Below are 19,816 nucleotides of genomic sequence, written 5' to 3' on the forward strand. Positions count from 1 at the left end.
CAAATACTCTCATTTATAACCACAATGATAAATTTAAGAAGAGATGAGTCAGAAAAGCAACAGTACACAGGGTGGTGTATGATGAGTATAGTATTCAGTACACAGGGTGGTGTATGATGAGTATTCAGTACTCTGGGTGGTGTATGATGAGTATAGTATTCAGTACACAGGGTGGTGTATGATGAGTATAGTATTCAGTACACAGGGTGGTGTATGATGAGTATAGTATTCAGTACACAGGGTGGTGTATGATGAGTATAGTATTCAGTACTCTGGGTGGTGTATGGTGAGTATAGTATTCAGTACTCTGGGTGGTGTATGATGAGTATAGTATTCAGTACACAGGGTGGTGTATGATGAGTATAGTATTCAGTACACAGGGTGGTGTATGATGAGTATAGTATTCAGTACACAGGGTGGTGTATGATGAGTATAGTATTCAGTACTCTGGGTGGTGTATGATGAGTATAGTATTCAGTACACAGGGTGGTGTATGATGAGTATAGTATTCAGTACTCTGGGTGGTGTATGATGAGTATAGTATTCAGTACACAGGGTGGCGTATGATGAGTATAGTATTCAGTACTCTGGGTGGCGTATGATGAGTATAGTATTCAGTACACAGGGTGGCGTATGATGAGTATAGTATTCAGTACTCTGGGTGGCGTATGATGAGTATAGTATTCAGTACACAGGGTGGTGTATGATGAGTATAGTATTCAGTACACAGGGTGGCGTATGATGAGTATAGTATTCAGTACACAGGGTGGCGTATGATGAGTATAGTATTCAGTACTCTGGGTGGTGTATGATGAGTATAGTATTCAGTACTCTGGGTGGTGTATGATGAGTATAGTATTCAGTACACAGGGTGGTGTATGATGAGTATAGTATTCAGTACACAGGGTGGTGTATGATGAGTATAGTATTCAGTACACAGGGTGGTGTATGATGAGTATAGTATTCAGTACTCTGGGTGGTGTATGATGAGTATAGTATTCAGTACACAGGGTGGTGTATGATGAGTATAGTATTCAGTACACAGGGTGGTGTATGATGAGTATAGTATTCAGTACACAGGGTGGTGTATGATGAGTATTCAGTACTCTGGGTGGTGTATGATGAGTATAGTATTCAGTACACAGGGTGGTGTATGATGAGTATTCAGTACTCTGGGTGGTGTATGATGAGTATAGTATTCAGTACGCAGGGTGGTGTATGATGAGTATAGTATTCAGTACACAGGGTGGTGTATGATGAGTATATGATTAGGTTTTTAACTAGTTATGGGGATGTGCAATAACTGTGTAACAATAACAGTGTAATCACCAGTAGCGTGGGGTTAAGCAATGGATTGGCTTTGTAGGCTAGCAGACTGTTGTTTTAACTCAAAGGATGATACTACTATATGTATGATGTATGATGTATGCATGTGAGCATGATTGAATACGCAGTGTGTACAATTGTGCATGTTGTCACGAAAAGATTTCGCTGAGTATTTTTCTTGGAGTGTAGTATGGTATGTGTAGTGTGTAGTATGAATGCATGCAGTACAGTATATATAGTAGTATGTAGGATACAGTACGGTAAGTGTAAAGAATTTAGGATCTACACAGAGTAGTGTACTTCACTCTGTTTTCTCACAGCCATTAGCGAATGTGTTGTGACACACTCCCCTGCCTTACCGTCACACTAATTTATGTTCGTCAAAGCGGCGCATGTAAGAAATTATTCAGATTCCTAAATGAGAGACGACAGAGTTTGGAGAGAACAGACACCTCCTGCTGTTCCCGTCACACTGAACCGAGTTCATCAACGTCACAGCCGTTATGCAGTCTGCAATTGATCTGCGTTTATCTCATTTTCATTCACTCAAGCTCAATTCTCCAGGACAACTTCACCGCATCAAAGGGACGATGGACGGGGCCATGTACCGTCAAATCTTGGGTGAGAACCTCCTTCCCTCAGCCAGGGCATTGAAAATGGGTCGTGGATGGGTATTCCAGCATGACAATGACCCAAAACACACGGCCAAGGCAACAAAGGAGTGGCTCAAGAAGAAGCACATTAAGGTCCTGGAGTGGCCTAGCCAGTCTCCAGACCTTAATCCCATAGAAAATCTGTGGAGAGAGCTGAAGGTTCGAGTTGCCAAACGTCAGCCTCGAACTTTAATGACTTGGAGAAGATCTGCAAAGAGGAGTGGGACAAAATCCCTCCTGAGATGTGTGCAAACCTGGTGGCCAACTACAAGAAACGTCTGACCTCTGTGATTGCCAACAAGGGTTTTGCCACCAAGTACTAAGTCATGTTTTGCAGAGGGGTCAAATACTTATTTCCCTCATTAAAATGCAAATCAATTTATAACATTTTTGACGTGTTTTTCTGGATTTTTTTTTGTTGTTATTCTGTCTCTCACTGTTCAAATAAATCTACCATTAAAATTATAGACTGATCATTTCTTTGTCAGTGGGCAAACGTACAAAATCAGCAGGGGATCAAATACTTCTTTCCCTCACTGTACTGCTCTTAAACAGGGGGTTTTGAAATTCTAAAATTCATCTCGTGGCGTTAAATTAAGCCTGACTCGCTTTAGCCCTGTTTAGCCCCAATGCCAAGCCTCCATCCGTCCACATCAACATTCAGTTCACATTAGAGCCGAGACAATTTCCTCAGACCTCTGCATTATTCAGCCTCACATCCATTTAATCTCTCTCTCTCTCTCTCTCTCGTTCTCTCCATCCTTTTAATCTGCCCTCGTTTCCATCAGTGGCTGAGTGCTGCTTATAAATCAGTGCAACCTATTCATTTAATTAGCCGAGAACTCTCCACAAATTTAAGAGCTTAATGTTCAGGCAGCAGCAGATATGCTGTATATATACGTTAAAGATATAAATAAAACCCAACATCTGTCCTGATAGAGAATACACACAAATATAACACAATATTCATGACCGTAAACTAGAGATTCACTTCACATCTGATGGCTGAAAGTCTGGAATAGAGAAAATAAAACTGGTTTTTGGGACCGTTAATAACTGTACCATGATTTAGCATCTTTGCCGTAGCTGTTTGTGCCAGCTCGGTAAAGGCTGTGTCACTTTGCTAAAGTAGTTGTACGACACTAAATCAAGTCCAAGGATTTTTTAAAGTGAGTCTTTCTTGGCAATCAAAGCAAGGTCACTTTGTAAACCTGTCCAAGTCCTTTATTAGTGAATAAGCAGTACAGATGGAACAGATGCAATATCCACTGGCGTGATTAGTAATAATCCGATCTGATTCAGTAACAAGCTAACATGCTATTGTGGGATATTTTATTTAGTTTATACTTTTGAGCGAATTTCCTTATTGATTTGTTTAAAAAAAAATTATTACAAAAGCAGTTTTTGATTTAAGGATTTAATGGTTTCATTTTTTTATGTTTAGTTTTTATACAATTAAAACATTAAAATTAAAGTATAAATAAATAATAATAATAATCCAATCTGTAACATGCTATTATGGGATGTTTTATTTGTTTGTGTTCCCTTTTGGAGGGAACTCAACGCTGCGTGAGCTCCACGCTGTGGGAAGCGCCCTCGCGCATGACCGGTATCTGAAGCTTGTGTAACATCACGCTTATTTATAGGCCTGCCGTGATCGGGTGACGTGGCGATTAAGTGCGTCGTGTGATATAAAAATGGCACCTGTAACCCGCGTTGTCAACCTAATTATCTTTAGCAAGACGTTTGTGTAACGCTCACAAAATTACTCTTCATTTCCTCCTGATCTTTCAAAAAAAGAAAGAAAAACCTCTTTACTTTTCTGTCCGTTTAAGAGAGAGAAAAGTATGAGTGAGAGAATTCAGGAAGTCTGCTACACCTTGCTCCCGTTTCATCACGGGGAGGATGGACACACTTTCTGTGTGAAATGTCTCGGGGTGGGGCACATCCGGGCAGCCTCGAGAGGTCTGACTGTGCGCATTGTGAATGCCTTACAATCAGGCAGCTCCACTCGCAGCTCGCTCTCTTCTTGGCCAAAGGGTGTTGGGTTTCAGAGCCTCACAGCAGACGACCCAGGTCCTGGGGATCTCGTATGGATCTGGAAGAGGAGTCGGAGACGAGCGCTGCTCTATCTCTTGCTCTGTCTTCTGGGTCTGTCGAGCGGGGCTGGCTTTGCCATCCAAGCTGTGTAAGGCCACCTCTGCGTTGGTGGGCAAGGCCTATGTGGCAGCGGGTCTCACTTGTGGGTCACTGCATACAATGGCAGTGTTGCAGGCCTACCAAGCAGACCTGCTGCATGAGCTCGACATACGGTGGCATTCAGCCAGTTCTGTCCCCGTCGTATCGAGTTTGCCTGGGCATCCACAAGTGGCGCCCGGGCCAGCGTTAGTGCGAGGGAGGCACAGAAGGTAAGTATGGCGGCCCACCTCCCCCCGCAGAGAGCCAGAGGGACAGGGCAGTCACAGTAGCAGCCTGTTAATAGGCCTGATCTGAGAATGATCATACAGGCCAAGCAGACAAAGAAGGAGCGATCCTGAGGGGACGCGGAGCGACGTTTCAGGGGACGTGAGGTTGTAAGGGCAGTTAGCCCCCAGTACTACTGTAGTTGCTTCCCCTAGCCAAGGCGGTCCCCAAGTTTTCAGTGTTCTCTGGTCAGCGAGCTGTCACAGGCCAATGAAAATCTGATGCTTTCCCTCCAATAGAATGTGGAAGAGTTAAAGTCACTAAAAGATCATCTGGCAGCGTGGAAACTACTGCCAAATGTGTCTCCATAGGTTCTGTCTACCGTAGAAAAGGATTACCAGGTCCAGTTCAGAGCTTGACCAGTTCAGAGGTGTGCTCATTATTATGGAGTATGCGGCCAATCCATTATTATGGTTTATGGAGTATGCAGCCAATTTTAGATCTGAGTCATCTGAACTGTACTCTTCAGACATACAGGTTCAAGTTGCTGACTCTCAAAGTTATCCTTCCACAGATTCAATTTGAGGATTAGTTTGTGACGATAGATCTAAAAGACACATATTTCCACATCGGAATATCACCCCGTCACAGGATGTTCCTGAGGTTTGCGTTTGGAGGGAACACATACAAATATCAGTTTCTACCCTTTGGGCTAGCTTTATCCCCTCACACCTTCACAAAGTGCATGGATGCTGTTCTGACTCTCTTGTGACTCTGGGGCATCCGTGTACTAAACTACCTGGATGACTGGTTGATTCTTGCACGATCCAGGGAACTGGCAATTCAACATCGAGATGTTGTTCTCACCCACATCAAAGGCTTGGGGCTCAGGTTGAACCTCAAGAAAAGTATGCTTTCTCCAGTGCAGTGGACAACTTTTCTAGCAATTATGTAAGATTCTCAAGCCGGAGGGCTGATTTATCACCCTCGGCTCGAACTATAGAAACTGTGGGTCTGTCCCCTGAGGGGCACCAACTCATACATTCTGGTGTCACATCTAAGGTTGTAGAGACCATGTTGAATGCTAGAGCACCATCCACAAGGAAACTGTATGCACTCAAGTGGTGACTTTGTCTCGTGGTGTGAGGAACGTCAGTTAGACCCAGTGAACTGCGCAATAGCTACAGTTCTAGAGTTCTTACAAGGACGTTTCTTAGCAGGATTGGCTCCTTCTACAATCAAGGTCTACGTGGCTGCCATTTTGGCCAGCCACGCCCATATTGATGAAGCCTCTGTGGAGCAGCATCCTCTAACATCGAGGTTTATGCGTGGTGTCAGGCAGCTGAGGCCCACCTGCAGACCACGCATACCTTCCTGTTCCAAGGAGCTAGGACCATCCTGAGCCAGGAGACAGAGGCTTCCATTAACAGCTGTATAACCAACATGCCATGACACATATAGTAGTAAAATTAAAAAAAACAACAAAAAACTGGTGATTTTGCAAAGCCAATACATAGACGTAATCACTCAAAATAATTAGTACAATTAAAAACAATCAAGCAACCAACTTTACAATTATTTGACCACTTGAGATGGAATGACTTGCACAGTATATAACAGACTACAGCAGTGTATTTCTGTATTTCAGGAATGAGTGCAGTGTTCAGTGTTTTATTTATTTATTTATTGTCTTTAAATGGTGGTAATAAGATCAGGAAGTAACTCTGAATGATAGTGAGAGAGAGAGAGAGGAAGAGAGAGAGAGAGGAAGAGAGGGACACAGAGAGGGAAAGGGACAGAAAGGTGGTGGGAGAGAAAGGCAGAGAGAGAGAAAGAGGGAGACAGAGAGAGGGACAGAAAGGCAGAGAGATCGAGAGACAGAAAGGTGGGGAGAGAGAGAGAGGGAGAGTGGGAGAGAGAGAGAGGGACAGAAAGGCAGAGAGAGAGAGAGCGAGAAAGAAAGAAAGAGAGGGAGACAGAGAGAGCGGGACAGAAAGGTGGAGAGAGAGAGAGAGGGAGAGCAAGAGGGAGAGAGAGAGAGGGAGAGTGGGAGACAGAGAGAGAGGGAGAGGGAGGGAGAGAGAGAGAGAGAGAGGGAGACAGAGAGAGAGGGAGAGGGAGAGAGAGGGGCAGAAAGGTGGGGAGAGAGAGAAAGAAGGAGAGAGAAAGAAGGAGAGAGAAAGATGGACAGAGAAAGATGGCGATAGAGAGTCTTTTGACTTTTAAGATGAATTTAATGCATCAGTGTAGTATATTTACATTTTTAAAAAGAATCCCATCAGACCCTCCACCCAGGAACCCAAACCCCTTCAGTCTTACTATAAATCCACTCTAGTCAGAGATCTGTATGAAAGACCACAGTGCTGTTTATATTAAGGCCTTTCTTGCAGCTGATATCCATTTCCTCAGTCCGACCCGTCTCCGTGTCCATTTCCTCAGTCCGACCCGTCTCCGTGTCCATTTCCTCAGTCCGACCCGTCTCCGTGTCCACTTCCTCAGTCCGACCCGTCTCCGTGTCCACTTCCTCAGTCCGACCCGTCTCCGTGTCCATTTCCTCAGTCCGACCCGTCTCCGTGTCCATTTCCCGAATCTGACCCATCTCCGTGGCGAGAGCACGTTCAGGTTTTCACTTTTTGTTGCGAGTTGTGCAGATTTGATGAAGTTTTCTTTGTCTGGGAAGTAGTTTGTCAGTGAGATGTTCCATCAGTTCTAAAACCCGGTTAATGTGTTCTGTGGTGTAAAGTTGTTCAGGCAGTTCTGAAAAGTCGAAGTTATTTGGCTGATCTGGCTTGAGCTCTGCTTCCTCCATGTCTGTGAGCGGTTCTCCTCCTGTAGCTCCCGCGCTGCACTCTGGGCAGTTCTGGGCAGATTCCACCACCTCGTCCATCTTCTCTCCCCCTATTTCCAGCTCAGCTATAGTGTTCTATAACTCTGCAGTGTGTGTTGTCTCGGTGTGGGTCAGTGCAGTGTCTTACAGGGTCAGTGCAGTCATTGAGGCCGGAGTCGATACTAACACTAACACTGTCCCCAGTGTCTGTGGTGTTGTTTACAGTAACATGCACTTCAGCACGATTGTTGACATTAATCGAGGAGAGAGAGAGAGGAGGGAGAAAGATGGAGAGAGAGAGCGCAAGAGAGGGAGAGGGAGAGAGAGAGAGCAAGAGAGAGAGAGAGGGAGAGAGAGAGAGCAAGAGAGAGAGAGGGAGAGAGAGAGAGCAAGAGAGAGAGAGGGAGAGAGAGAAAGCAAGAGAGAGAGAGAGGGAGAGAGAAAGAGCAAGAGAGAGAGAGAGGGAGAGAGAGAGAGCAAGAGAGAGAGAGAGGGAGAGAGAGAGAGCAAGAGAGAGAGAGAGGGAGAGAGAGAGAGCAAGAGAGAGAGAGGGAGAGAGAGAGAGCAAGAGAGAGAGAGGGAGAGAGAGAGAGCAAGAGAGAGAGAGAGGGAGAGAGAGAGAGCAAGAGAGAGAGAGAGGGAGAGAGAGAGAGCAAGAGAGAGAGAGAGGGAGAGAGAGAGAGCAAGAGAGAGAGAGGGAGAGAGAGAGAGCAAGAGAGAGAGAGGGAGAGAGAGAAAGCAAGAGAGAGAGAGAGGGAGAGAGAAAGATGGAGAGAGAAAGAGAGGGAGAGAAGGACAGAGATGGATTTAGAGTTGACCTCCTTCTTAATGATGCTTGTGTGTGAGATATTCAATCCACACACACACACACACACACACACACACACACACACCAGCAGTGACACGATGACGTGGCTGGAAGTCATTTATTTTCTATGAGAGCTGGAGATTTCCTATCACAGGAGGCAAACTGACCATTAGTGATGCAACATAGGCGGGGCAAGTGACGCGAGTGTCTAACCCCTCTCTAACTTCATCTCGCCATCCTCCTCTCGCTCTTGTTCTCTCTCTCTCTCTCTCTTCCTCCAGTATAACCCTCAATGAGGAATAGTTACTTGTTGCTTAGCAACAACTTCTAACTTAGAGTATAGGGGAGAGTGACATAAGTGCACAAGATGGAAAAAATGTGTGTGTGTGTGTGTGTGTGTGTGTGTGTGTGTGTGTGTGTGAGAGAGACAGAGAGAGGGAGAGAGAGAGAGAAACAGAGCTTTGCCAATTTTGTATGTAAACAATCATGCCAATAAAATCCTTTGAATTGAACTGAATTGAACTGAATTGAATTGAGAGAGAGACAGACAGATAGACAGACAGATAGACAGACACACTGAGAGAAAGACAGATAGTGAGAGAGACAGATTCCTGTTAGAATTTGGCTGAAAATATTCGAGTCAGTAATTGAGCAGATTGCCCTGTATGGCAGTGATGTGTGGGTTCACTAACACATCAAGAATTCACCAAACGTCCAGCTGAAACCCTGCATGCGGAATTCTGCACAAATATCCTACAAGTTCATCAACACACAATACACAGCGCAGAATTATGCAAATATACACTAATTATAATAATACAGAAACAGCCAATCAAATTCTGGAAACACCTCAAACTCAGTGACCCCCAATCACATCATTCCAAAGCCACGCAATACCAAGAGCTGATAAAAGCAAACAGACCCCTCTCTCAGGATCACCAACAGCTACTAACCCCCACCACACTGACGCTCCAGACCAGAACAACCAAGTCCAACACCTACTAACCCCCACCACACTGACGCTCTAGACCAGAACAACCAAGTCCAACACCTACTAACCCCCACCACACTGATGCTCCAGACCAGAACAACCTCCAACACCTACTAACCCCCACCACACTGACGCTCCAGACCAGAACAACCCAGTCCAACAACTACTAACCCCCACCACACTGACCCTCCAGACCAGAACAACCTCCAACACCTACTAACCCCCACCACACTGATGCTCCAGACCAGAACAACCTCCAACACCTACTAACCCGCACCACACTGATGCTCCAGACCAGAACAACCTCCAACACCTACTAACCCCCACCACACTGATGCTCCAGACCAGAACAACCTCCAACACCTACTAACCCCCACCACACTGACGCTCCAGACCAGAACAACCTCCAACACCTACTAACCCCCACCACACTGATGCTCCAGACCAGAACAACCAAGTCCAACACCTACTAACCCCCACCACACATGCTCCAGACAAGAACAACCAAGTCCAACACCTACTAACCCCCACCACACTGACGCTCCAGACCAGAACAACCTCCAACACCTACTAACCCCCACCACACTGATGCTCCAGACCAGAACAACCAAGTCCAACACCTACTAACCCCCACCACACTGATGCTCCAGACCAAAACAACCTCCAACACCTACTAACCCCCACCACACTGATGCTCCAGACCAGAACAACCAAGTCCAACACCTACTAACCCCCACCACACTGACGCTCCAGACCAGAACAACCAAGTCCAACACCTACTAACCCCCACCACACTGACGCTCCAGACCAGAACAACCTCCAACACCTACTAACCCCCACCACACTGATGCTCCAGACCAGAACAACCTCCAACACCTACTAACCCCCACCACACTGACGCTCCAGATAGGAACAACCTCCAACACCTACTAACCCCCACCACACTGATGCTCCAGACCAGAACAACCTCCAACACCTACTAACCCCCACCACACTGATGCTCCTGACCAGAACAACCTCCAACACCTACTAACCCCCACCACACTGATGCTCCAGACCAGAACAACCAGGTCCAACACCTACTAACCCCCACCACACTGACGCTCCAGACCAGAACAACCTCCAACACCTACTAACCCCCACCACACTGATGCTCCAGACCAGAACAACCAAGTCCAACACCTACTAACCCCCACCACACTGATGCTCCAGACCAAAACAACCTCCAACACCTACTAACCCCCACCACACTGATGCTCCAGACCAGAACAACCTCCAACACCTACTAACCCCCACCACACTGACGCTCCAGACCAGAACAACCAAGTCCAACACCTACTAACCCCCACCACACTGACGCTCCAGACCAGAACAACCTCCAACACCTACTAACCCCCACCACACTGATGCTCCAGACCAGAACAACCTCCAACACCTACTAACCCCCACCACTCTGACGCTCCAGACAAGAACAACCTCCAACACCTACTAACCCCCACCACACTGATGCTCCAGACCAGAACAACCTCCAACACCTACTAACCCCCACCACACTGATGCTCCAGACCAGAACAACCTCCAACACCTACTAACCCCCACCACACTGATGCTCCAGACCAGAACAACCAAGTCCAACACCTACTAACCCCCACCACACTGACGCTCCAGACCAGAACAACCTCCAACACCTACTAACCCCCACCACACTGATGCTCCAGACCAGAACAACCTCCAACACCTACTAACCCCCACCACACTGACGCTCCAGACAAGAACAACCTCCAACACCTACTAACCCCCACCACACTGATGCTCCAGACCAGAACAACCTCCAACACCTACTAACCCCCACCACACTGACGCTCCAGACAAGAACAACCTCCAACACCTACTAACCCCCACCACACTGATGCTCCAGACCAGAACAACCAAGTCCAACACCTACTAACCCCCACCACACTGACGCTCCAGACCAGAACAACCTCCAACACCTACTAACCCCCACCACACTGACGCTCCAGACCAGAACAACCTCCAACACCTACTAACCCCCACCACACTGATGCTCCAGACCAGAACAACCTCCAACACCTACTAACCCCCACCACACTGACGCTCCAGATAGGAACAACCTCCAACACCTACTAACCCCCACCACACTGATGCTCCAGACCAGAACAACCTCCAACACCTACTAACCCCCACCACACTGATGCTCCTGACCAGAACAACCTCCAACACCTACTAACCCCCACCACACTGATGCTCCAGACCAGAACAACCAAGTCCAACACCTACTAACCCCCACCACACTGACGCTCCAGACCAGAACAACCTCCAACACCTACTAACCCCCACCACACTGATGCTCCAGACCAGAACAACCAAGTCCAACACCTACTAACCCCCACCACACTGATGCTCCAGACCAAAACAACCTCCAACACCTACTAACCCCCACCACACTGATGCTCCAGACCAGAACAACCTCCAACACCTACTAACCCCCACCACACTGACGCTCCAGACCAGAACAACCAAGTCCAACACCTACTAACCCCCACCACACTGACGCTCCAGACCAGAACAACCTCCAACACCTACTAACCCCCACCACACTGATGCTCCAGACCAGAACAACCTCCAACACCTACTAACCCCCACCACTCTGACGCTCCAGACAAGAACAACCTCCAACACCTACTAACCCCCACCACACTGATGCTCCAGACCAGAACAACCTCCAACACCTACTAACCCCCACCACACTGATGCTCCAGACCAGAACAACCTCCAACACCTACTAACCCCCACCACACTGATGCTCCAGACCAGAACAACCAAGTCCAACACCTACTAACCCCCACCACACTGACGCTCCAGACCAGAACAACCTCCAACACCTACTAACCCCCACCACACTGATGCTCCAGACCAGAACAACCTCCAACACCTACTAACCCCCACCACACTGACGCTCCAGACAAGAACAACCTCCAACACCTACTAACCCCCACCACACTGATGCTCCAGACCAGAACAACCAAGTCCAACACATCAGATCAGACCAAATTACAACACACGACGGAGCTGCACTTCCTAACATACACACACCATAAACACACACACACACCATACACACACACCATACACACACACCATACACACACACCATACATACACACCATACATACACACACACACACACACACCATACACACACATCCGAGAAAAACTCTTCCCCAGAATTAAACACACCCCAAACATTTGGGGGTAAATTAACATACTTGCCATTTGAACTTTGTGTGTCTGTGTCTGCTCGATAGCGCTCAAACTAACCTTTTATTCAGGAAGTACAGCTGACTCCACTACTGTCATGCCCTCTAACTCTCGTAACTCTGACGCTCATACTGATTCAAACATTGCTAGTGTTACTGAAATAAAAGCCATAAAACTGCACCCCATCCAATTTGTCGTTATTCTCCATTGTTTCTCCTAAGCAAGAGACACAGGATGACCTGGTAATTCCTGTTGCCCTTGTCGACATCCCATGCACGCTGTTGTCAACACATACCGTTGAGGCGGGACATATAGAGGTGGCCAGCTACACTGCTAAACTGTGCTCAACCGCTGTTCTCTGTGAGATTCGAATGACACCACATCCAAAGTCTCAAAGATCTCCTTCTGAAATTATAATGGGCAGACCAGTTCCAACCCTGTGGACTAAAGCTATCCCTGGTGTTTCTTTTACAGGTGACCTGAATGTGATTATCGGCGATTATAGGCTGATATAAACCTTAATTGAAAAATTGAACAGCGTGCATGGTAATGTCTCTGCTTCTCTCCCTTTACCTGCAGAGAAACCTACTCACCCCTTTCTCCCAGGTGATGCAGTACTGGTAAAAAGTCTCAACCCCTGGAATGTAGGAGAAGCCGCCTTTGGAGCTCCTACAACTCGCACTGCTGTACTCACTGACTCTCAACCCCAGTGGATCCACGCCAGGAGACTGAAATGGTGCCCAACTAGAACAAGCTCACCTGAGAAAGGCCTTAGGGGGCCTCTTCTCGTCTCACCTTAACACATATAGATTTTATTGCATTAGACTTGGGAGCACATACAAGTTGATCCTCCCAATGAAACCACTCCTCTATTATCTAGCCTTATGGCTCTGTATCTCCTGGCTCCCACACTAACCACAGGGCTTCACCTGTACTCACATAACACCCTTTGGCAATATGCTAATCTCACCGCTCGCCAGCATAACATATCGACTCACTGCTATACATGTACCGTTCTGCCATCCTCAGTAGACAACCCCTCTTCCCTGCATTCCCTTAGTTCTACAATTAATGTTACTCTCACTGAAATGGCACGTGGTAATCTTTAACGATGGACAATGGGGCATTTTATCAACAACAGTTCCACTGAATGCATTCCTTGTTCTTTCACATGGCATTGTCATATACCATGGTTCTCGTGCTCGTAATTTTGGACCACCCCGATCACTGTGAGCAAGCCTCATAAGCCTTACCTGGTCTGTGTTCATCGTTCGGGGGGAGGATTTAAGTGCCCTACCAGTCTTTTCATACTTAATTATTCTAGGAGAACACACTCCCAGCTGCTCCTGCAGCACCCCACCATGTTCACTTCTCCACCCTGGCAGGATAGGATCACTGTTTAAGCCAGATTGGTATTGGATATGTGGCTCCCAGGCCTATTTCTACCTCCCCACTAATTGGACTGGCATTTGTGCTCTCGCTCTCTTAAGGAATCCTATTCCTACCATTCTCACCACTCTGCTCGTCAGGAGCAGGCAGTTACTAAATTTTAACAATGAGGACATTTTCTGAACATCAGATAAAAAATAAATGGGCTGTTTTCCTCAATATGGCATTACTCAGACCTGGAATCAGACTGAAATCACTCACTACAGATCAGCCACATTCGCTAATGCTACCACTTTATCGAAGGAATCAAGCAAGAACTAACTGCTCACCACTGTACAACTCTTAGCTGGTGTAATTGTAGACTCCAAAAGGTTCTGGTGGTCTTTAATGGTTGATTCTAGAAGACATAGTTTGTTGCACAGGGCTTTTTGTCCATGGTTCTTGTTTACATTACTCTCTTTCTCTCTCTCTCTCTCTCTCTCTCTCTCTCTCTCACACACACACACACACACACACACACACACACACACTCATGTGTATATTAAAGATTATAGTGAGGTGATAAACACTGCTAAATCACTACACACTCATTAGCACATTACTCAACTAGCGTTAGAACCTAACAACAAGCTGTATATGATTTAAACGATGATGATGATGCTTTGTTATAGCACCTGTCAATCATTCCAGATTCATATGCTGATTGGCTCATCTGCTGTTTTCTGTTTAATATTTAATTTGAAAATTATTTTTAGCCTTTTAATTGATAGTCGTGATCAGACTGAGTAGATGAGAGGAGTAAAGATTGGACTTTACACACTTTTTAATCCGGATTATCTGAGAAGATAATGATTTAAGACCAGCGTGACACCACTGTCTCCATTCTTCTTTATAATGAGTAAATACAACACAGCAAATCCCTTCATTCACTACCTCCTCACTCACGCTCCTAACACGGCTCTACCTCCTCACGCTCCGAACAGGGCTCTACCTCCTCACGCTCCGAACACGGCTCTACCTCCTCACGCTCCGAACACGGCTCTACCTCCTCACGCTCCGAACACGGCTCTACCTCCTCACGCTCCTAACACGGCTCTACCTCCTCACGCTCCGAACACGGCTCTACCTCCTCACGCTCCGAACACGGCTCTACCTCCTCACGCTCCGAACACGGCTCTACCTCCTCATGCTCCTAACACGACTCCTAACACGGCTCCTAACACGACTCCCAACACGGCTCCCAACAAGGCTCTACCTCCTCACACTCCGAACACGGCTCTACCTCCTCATGCTCCTAACACGGCTCCTAACACGGCTCTACCTCCTCACACTCCGAACACGGCTCTACCTCCTCACACTCCTAACACGACTCCTAACACGACTCCTAACACGGCTCTACCTCCAGACTCACGCTCCTAACACGACTCAACCTGAAACAGAAATATAAATTTTATATAAAACAGAACAGAAAGGGTTAAACAGCCTGACAGAGCATCTGCCTGGAAGTACCCACAATTCACAGGGTAATGTTTGACAGGCCTGTAATGAAAGCAACAGCTGCAGTGTGTGTGTGTGTGTGTGTGTGTGGGTGTGTGTGCATGTGTGTGTGTGTGTGTGTGGAGGCCACAATGTCTGTGCAAATTAGACCTATTCCTGACTACTGGCACAATGTCAAACATGGGAAACAAACAGATATGTAATATCTAATATCTCTCTCTCCGTCTGTCTGTGTCTCTCTCTCTCTCTCTCTCTCTCTCTCTCTCATATCAGTGATCTGGTTTCATTTTCTGTTGAATGACCTGAATGATATTGTTTATCGCATATGAGTCTTAGACATGAGACTTTTTTTCTCCCTCAGTGCTCTTCTTAAACTCTCTCTCTCTCTCTCTCTCTCTCACACACACACACACACACACACACACACACACTCTCATCTCATGTACATGTTACAGGATTGTCAGTAGTGGGTGTGGCCTGTGTACAAAATTTAATTTGAATGAATTTTTAATCAGAACATTTTTTAAATGTCTAAACAGGTCACACTTACGTTACTGGATTGTTGCTAGTGGGCGTGGCTTGTCTAAACATAATTCATTTTAATAAGTTTTTTAATAGACAGGACACAGTCATGTTACAGTGAAGTATGAACATTAGTAAAAACAAATTTGAGAAGATCTCTGTACGACGGTTAGCGATGGTGGTGTTGTAGTATCAGTGTGCATTTGCTGCTTCATGCACAGGAAATGACACGGCTTCTGCTCGCTTACCACTCATCTAACATGCTAGCTAATCCATGCTCTCTCTTTTCTCAACTCAAACTTATTTACACGCCTGCTTCACAGATAACCTTAACCCCTCCCCCCTTAGTCTCCTAACCCTAACCTTAACCCCGCCTCCTAACCCTAACATTAAAGCCGCCTCCCAAACGTCCTTTTAATGGTGAAGTTCAATTCAGTTCCTTTTCATGTTCTGTAGTGGAATATTGTGTGAAAATCCTCCGTTAATCATGAGCTTTATCTCCTGTGTGGATCTGTGAGAAGAAATTATTAATTAATCAAAGCCCAGGAGGAGAGAAGTGTTCGAATACACCCATCAGTGTTTATTAGAGAAAAGATGTACAGTTTAAAAAAAATAAAACATTTATTAGCAGCTTTATTCTTTGGTCAGTTTTTATTTATTTATTTATTTATTTATGTTTATTTCCTCTTATAATTGTTGATGTCAACAGACAATTCGGTCAGTAATTTTGTCGATGAGATTAACAATTTGTCTGGAACGTCCAGGTATGTACATGTAATACTTTAAGAGCTTTCTGAGTAAGACTTCCAGTGTTTTTGCGTTGGTGATCATTACATGAGATCATGGTTGTAAATGATCAGATTTTGATCAGATTTTGGATGTATTTACGTTTCCAGTTTACAAACTGATATGTCTCAGAGTAAGAGCAGCCTAATAAATAAGATATGAAATATAATTAAAGAAATATTTACCAGGATTTTATTTGTAAAATCACAATTTCAGGCAGTTTAGCATTCAGCTAATTCTCTGCATATAAACATAGAACGTTATACTTTTTAAACTGTCTAATCTCAAATCTCACTACACACGCGATATATATTTAGTCTCTAGGCCCGGATTAATTTGAGAGAATTACAGGGTTTTTTTGTTGCTAAATTTAGCGTCTAATGAGGCAGAGTGAACTAAACAAAAACTTCATTCTAATTGGATGAGTAGAATTTAGTGCAAAGGAGAAAACGTAAAGTTTTTGTGAGGAAAAACACACAGAGGAAACATCAGCTGATAGACATCGCGAGGGCAAAAACGGAAACTACCATTATTGTGCGTGTGTGTGTGTGAGTGTGTGTGTGTGAGTGTGTGTGTGTGTGCATGGTGGTGGTCACAATGGCAAAATGTGCAAATCCCACCATGTTTAAATAAAGCTATAAACCCTATGACTCATGGTTTATAATATAATCTATATAATATTTAGAATGCAGGTGCAGCCCAGAGCCCGGTTCAGACGGGATTAGTTTCTCAAAAGTAGAACAGTAAAATATAAATAAACCAGGTTTAAAAGGGCGTGTCAGAGAAGCGACACTTCCAAGGGGTTTTTCAAGTTCTTACAGACATGCTACAGTCATGTGACCTAGTGATGATCAAGCGTGGCCACGCCCCCTACAACAAGCACTTATAATGAACTTATTAAAACAATCAGTGTGATTACTTATGTGTAAATCAATCAGAATGAATACACACGTCCTCCATTACTCACTTTACTGAACACACACACGCACACACACACACACACACACGTGTCTAATCAAATCTAATCTCATTTAAAAAGTGTTTACGTTTTAGTCGCGCTAGCTTTCAGACAGAGAAACACTGCAGATGAAATGATCTTCATTTCACAATATCACCACACAGTTGCATGGAAGTGCGAATCCACGTTTACCAGCTAACCTTCGGGTCAAACTTCTCCCACATGAATGTGCTCTCTATCAGCTAGCTAGCTTCCAGGAACAAACTCAAACAGGTTAGCATCTGAGGTAGTCCGTTTAACAATGAGCTCCCCATGTGCAAATATATATCTATATCTATATATATACATTTCCTGCTAAAATGTGATTAATTTCTATCTGCACCAACTTTTCATTCACCAAACTTCACAAGAAGCCACAAACTCTAACTGCAATCTCTAAGTCTAATCTTTCCCTGAGAAGAAGTTGATCTTTCAGAAGAACGCATCAGGAGCCAAAGGAATGACTTGAGATTCAACATCAACAATCCATTCCCCTTGAAGATCTGTTCACCCAATTTCCCTTAAACAGTGTACTGTACTGCTCGCTAACTAGATAGCATCATAATTAGCTCGCATGTCACTGGTATCAGAGGTAAAATTGTGATGTGGAAATGAAACGTGATCATCTGTCGTGTACAGGCAGTGGGGTCTGAGTGGTAAAACCCCATTTGAAGAACTTCTTAATGACAGAGCACATACACAGGAAATGGGTCATCAGCCATTTTGAAAAGAGAATCGCATGGTATTGCAATGGTTTCTGGGTAATTTCCCAGAAGATCCTAAAGTCTACAGTGAAGCCAAGCTTCACGTAACAGAAATCCATCAGATTTCAATAAAATAATCAGATTAAGACGTCGGCTGGGTTTAACCCAGGAAAGATTTGAAAGGCAAGTCGACCAGGACAAATGATGTTTAGAACTGGGCCACATAGAACGTCTGGACTAAAATGGCCTCTCTGACTCAAATCCAAGATCTAAATCGTGTGTGTTGAATCTGAGAAGTAGGAATAGATCTCAGTTTGAATAGATTGGACATTTAGGGTCATCAAGGAGCAAAGGAACCTTTAAGCAAGCAGGAATTCACTCACAAAAGCAATGTTCCTCATGGGTGCTTTACCTTTTTTTTGGTGCTGCAGTGACAGCACACGGTCCACAGGTACCGGACCGTCCTCCACAGCAGGATGATGAAGAGCCCGCCGAAGAACGTGACCATGGACGATGCGAGGAAGGCCCACCACATGCGCTGGCCATTTTTGTCGCACGGCACGTCGGCAAAGTACGGGATGATCGGGTCCATCTTCCTCGGGTTCGCCATCATGGAGTTTTGGGAGGGCTGGTGCCGAACGTCACCATCTTTAGCTGGAAGCATGCGGGCCCTGAATGCTCACTGGCCATGTAGACCCACTCGACCTGGGAAGTACTAGCAGGAAAAACCCCACTGAGAAAATCACGGAAATCAAAAGTGAGTCATGTTTATCTGCGATGAAACTCCATCAAGTTCACGATTAGGATTAATCCGTCCTCCGGGAATCGGATTTAGCGACGGAGAATCCATTTAAAACCACGTTAGTGGAGTTCAGATACACTGTTATATGTGTATGTGTGGTGTGTATGGAGAGAAGGAGATGAAAAGTTCACATGACGGCTGGTGAAGGGAGAACCGACTATTGCTAACTTCTTGGTCTTGTTCTGGATTTTTAGTCGCAAAATTCCCATCAAAAACCGACTGAAATGGTTTCATAGGAACATTTTATCCCATGATTATACAACATCATGAAACATCACTCCATTCTGCATGGACGCTGAAGATCAGAGTCCTGAGGTGAGACCAGCTTCAGCTGTGGCTTCTGTAGAAGATTACATCCGTCCTTCAGGAACTAGAGAGAGTGTGTGTGTGAGAGAGAGAGAGAGAGAGAGAAAGAGAGAGAGAGAGAGAGAGAGTGTGTGTGTGAGAGAGAGAGAGAGAGAGAGAGAGAGAGAGAGAGAGTGTGGTATTAAAATGGAAAATAACACGACTCGTGGTGTGTTTTGTTCACATTCCGGTTCTGATATATAAACTCCTCTGGTGTCGTTTCCGCTCTTGGGATTAGTTTTCTCCGAAACATCAAAGCGAACACCCGACAGGAAATCCGCTCCTATTCCTCTCCTCATTGCTTCTCTTTACATTCCTCATTTCTTCCCGTGTTTCTTCTCCTCCGTGCTAGAGAGTCTGTTCAGGAGAGATTTACCGTTACACAGGTACACAGAAGGGCGGATGCTTTTCATTCCAAAACAAACAAACAAACAAACAAACAAACATCCAGACCGAACAATAATTCTGCCTTAACTCGCCAAAAACA

The 19,816-nt window shown here is 45.4% G+C and overlaps 1 protein-coding gene across 2 annotated transcripts in view; it reads right to left on the bottom strand.

The window, feature by feature from the left end:
- LOC128616844 (calcium-activated potassium channel subunit alpha-1-like) overlaps window positions 1–18,981 on the bottom strand; it is an 84,804-nt gene extending 65,823 nt beyond the window's left edge. For both annotated transcript variants that reach the window (XM_053639681.1, XM_053639682.1), the window contains exon 1: window positions 18,595–18,981. In XM_053639681.1, the coding sequence (XP_053495656.1) occupies window positions 18,595–18,846 (252 nt within the window). In that variant the 5' untranslated portion in view covers window positions 18,847–18,981. The remainder of the gene's footprint in view (window positions 1–18,594) is intronic.
- Window positions 18,982–19,816: the final 835 nt, after the last annotated feature.

Source organism: Ictalurus furcatus, chromosome 13 (assembly GCF_023375685.1).
Source record: "Ictalurus furcatus strain D&B chromosome 13, Billie_1.0, whole genome shotgun sequence".
In the NCBI taxonomy this organism is placed as follows: Eukaryota; Metazoa; Chordata; class Actinopteri; order Siluriformes; family Ictaluridae; genus Ictalurus; species Ictalurus furcatus.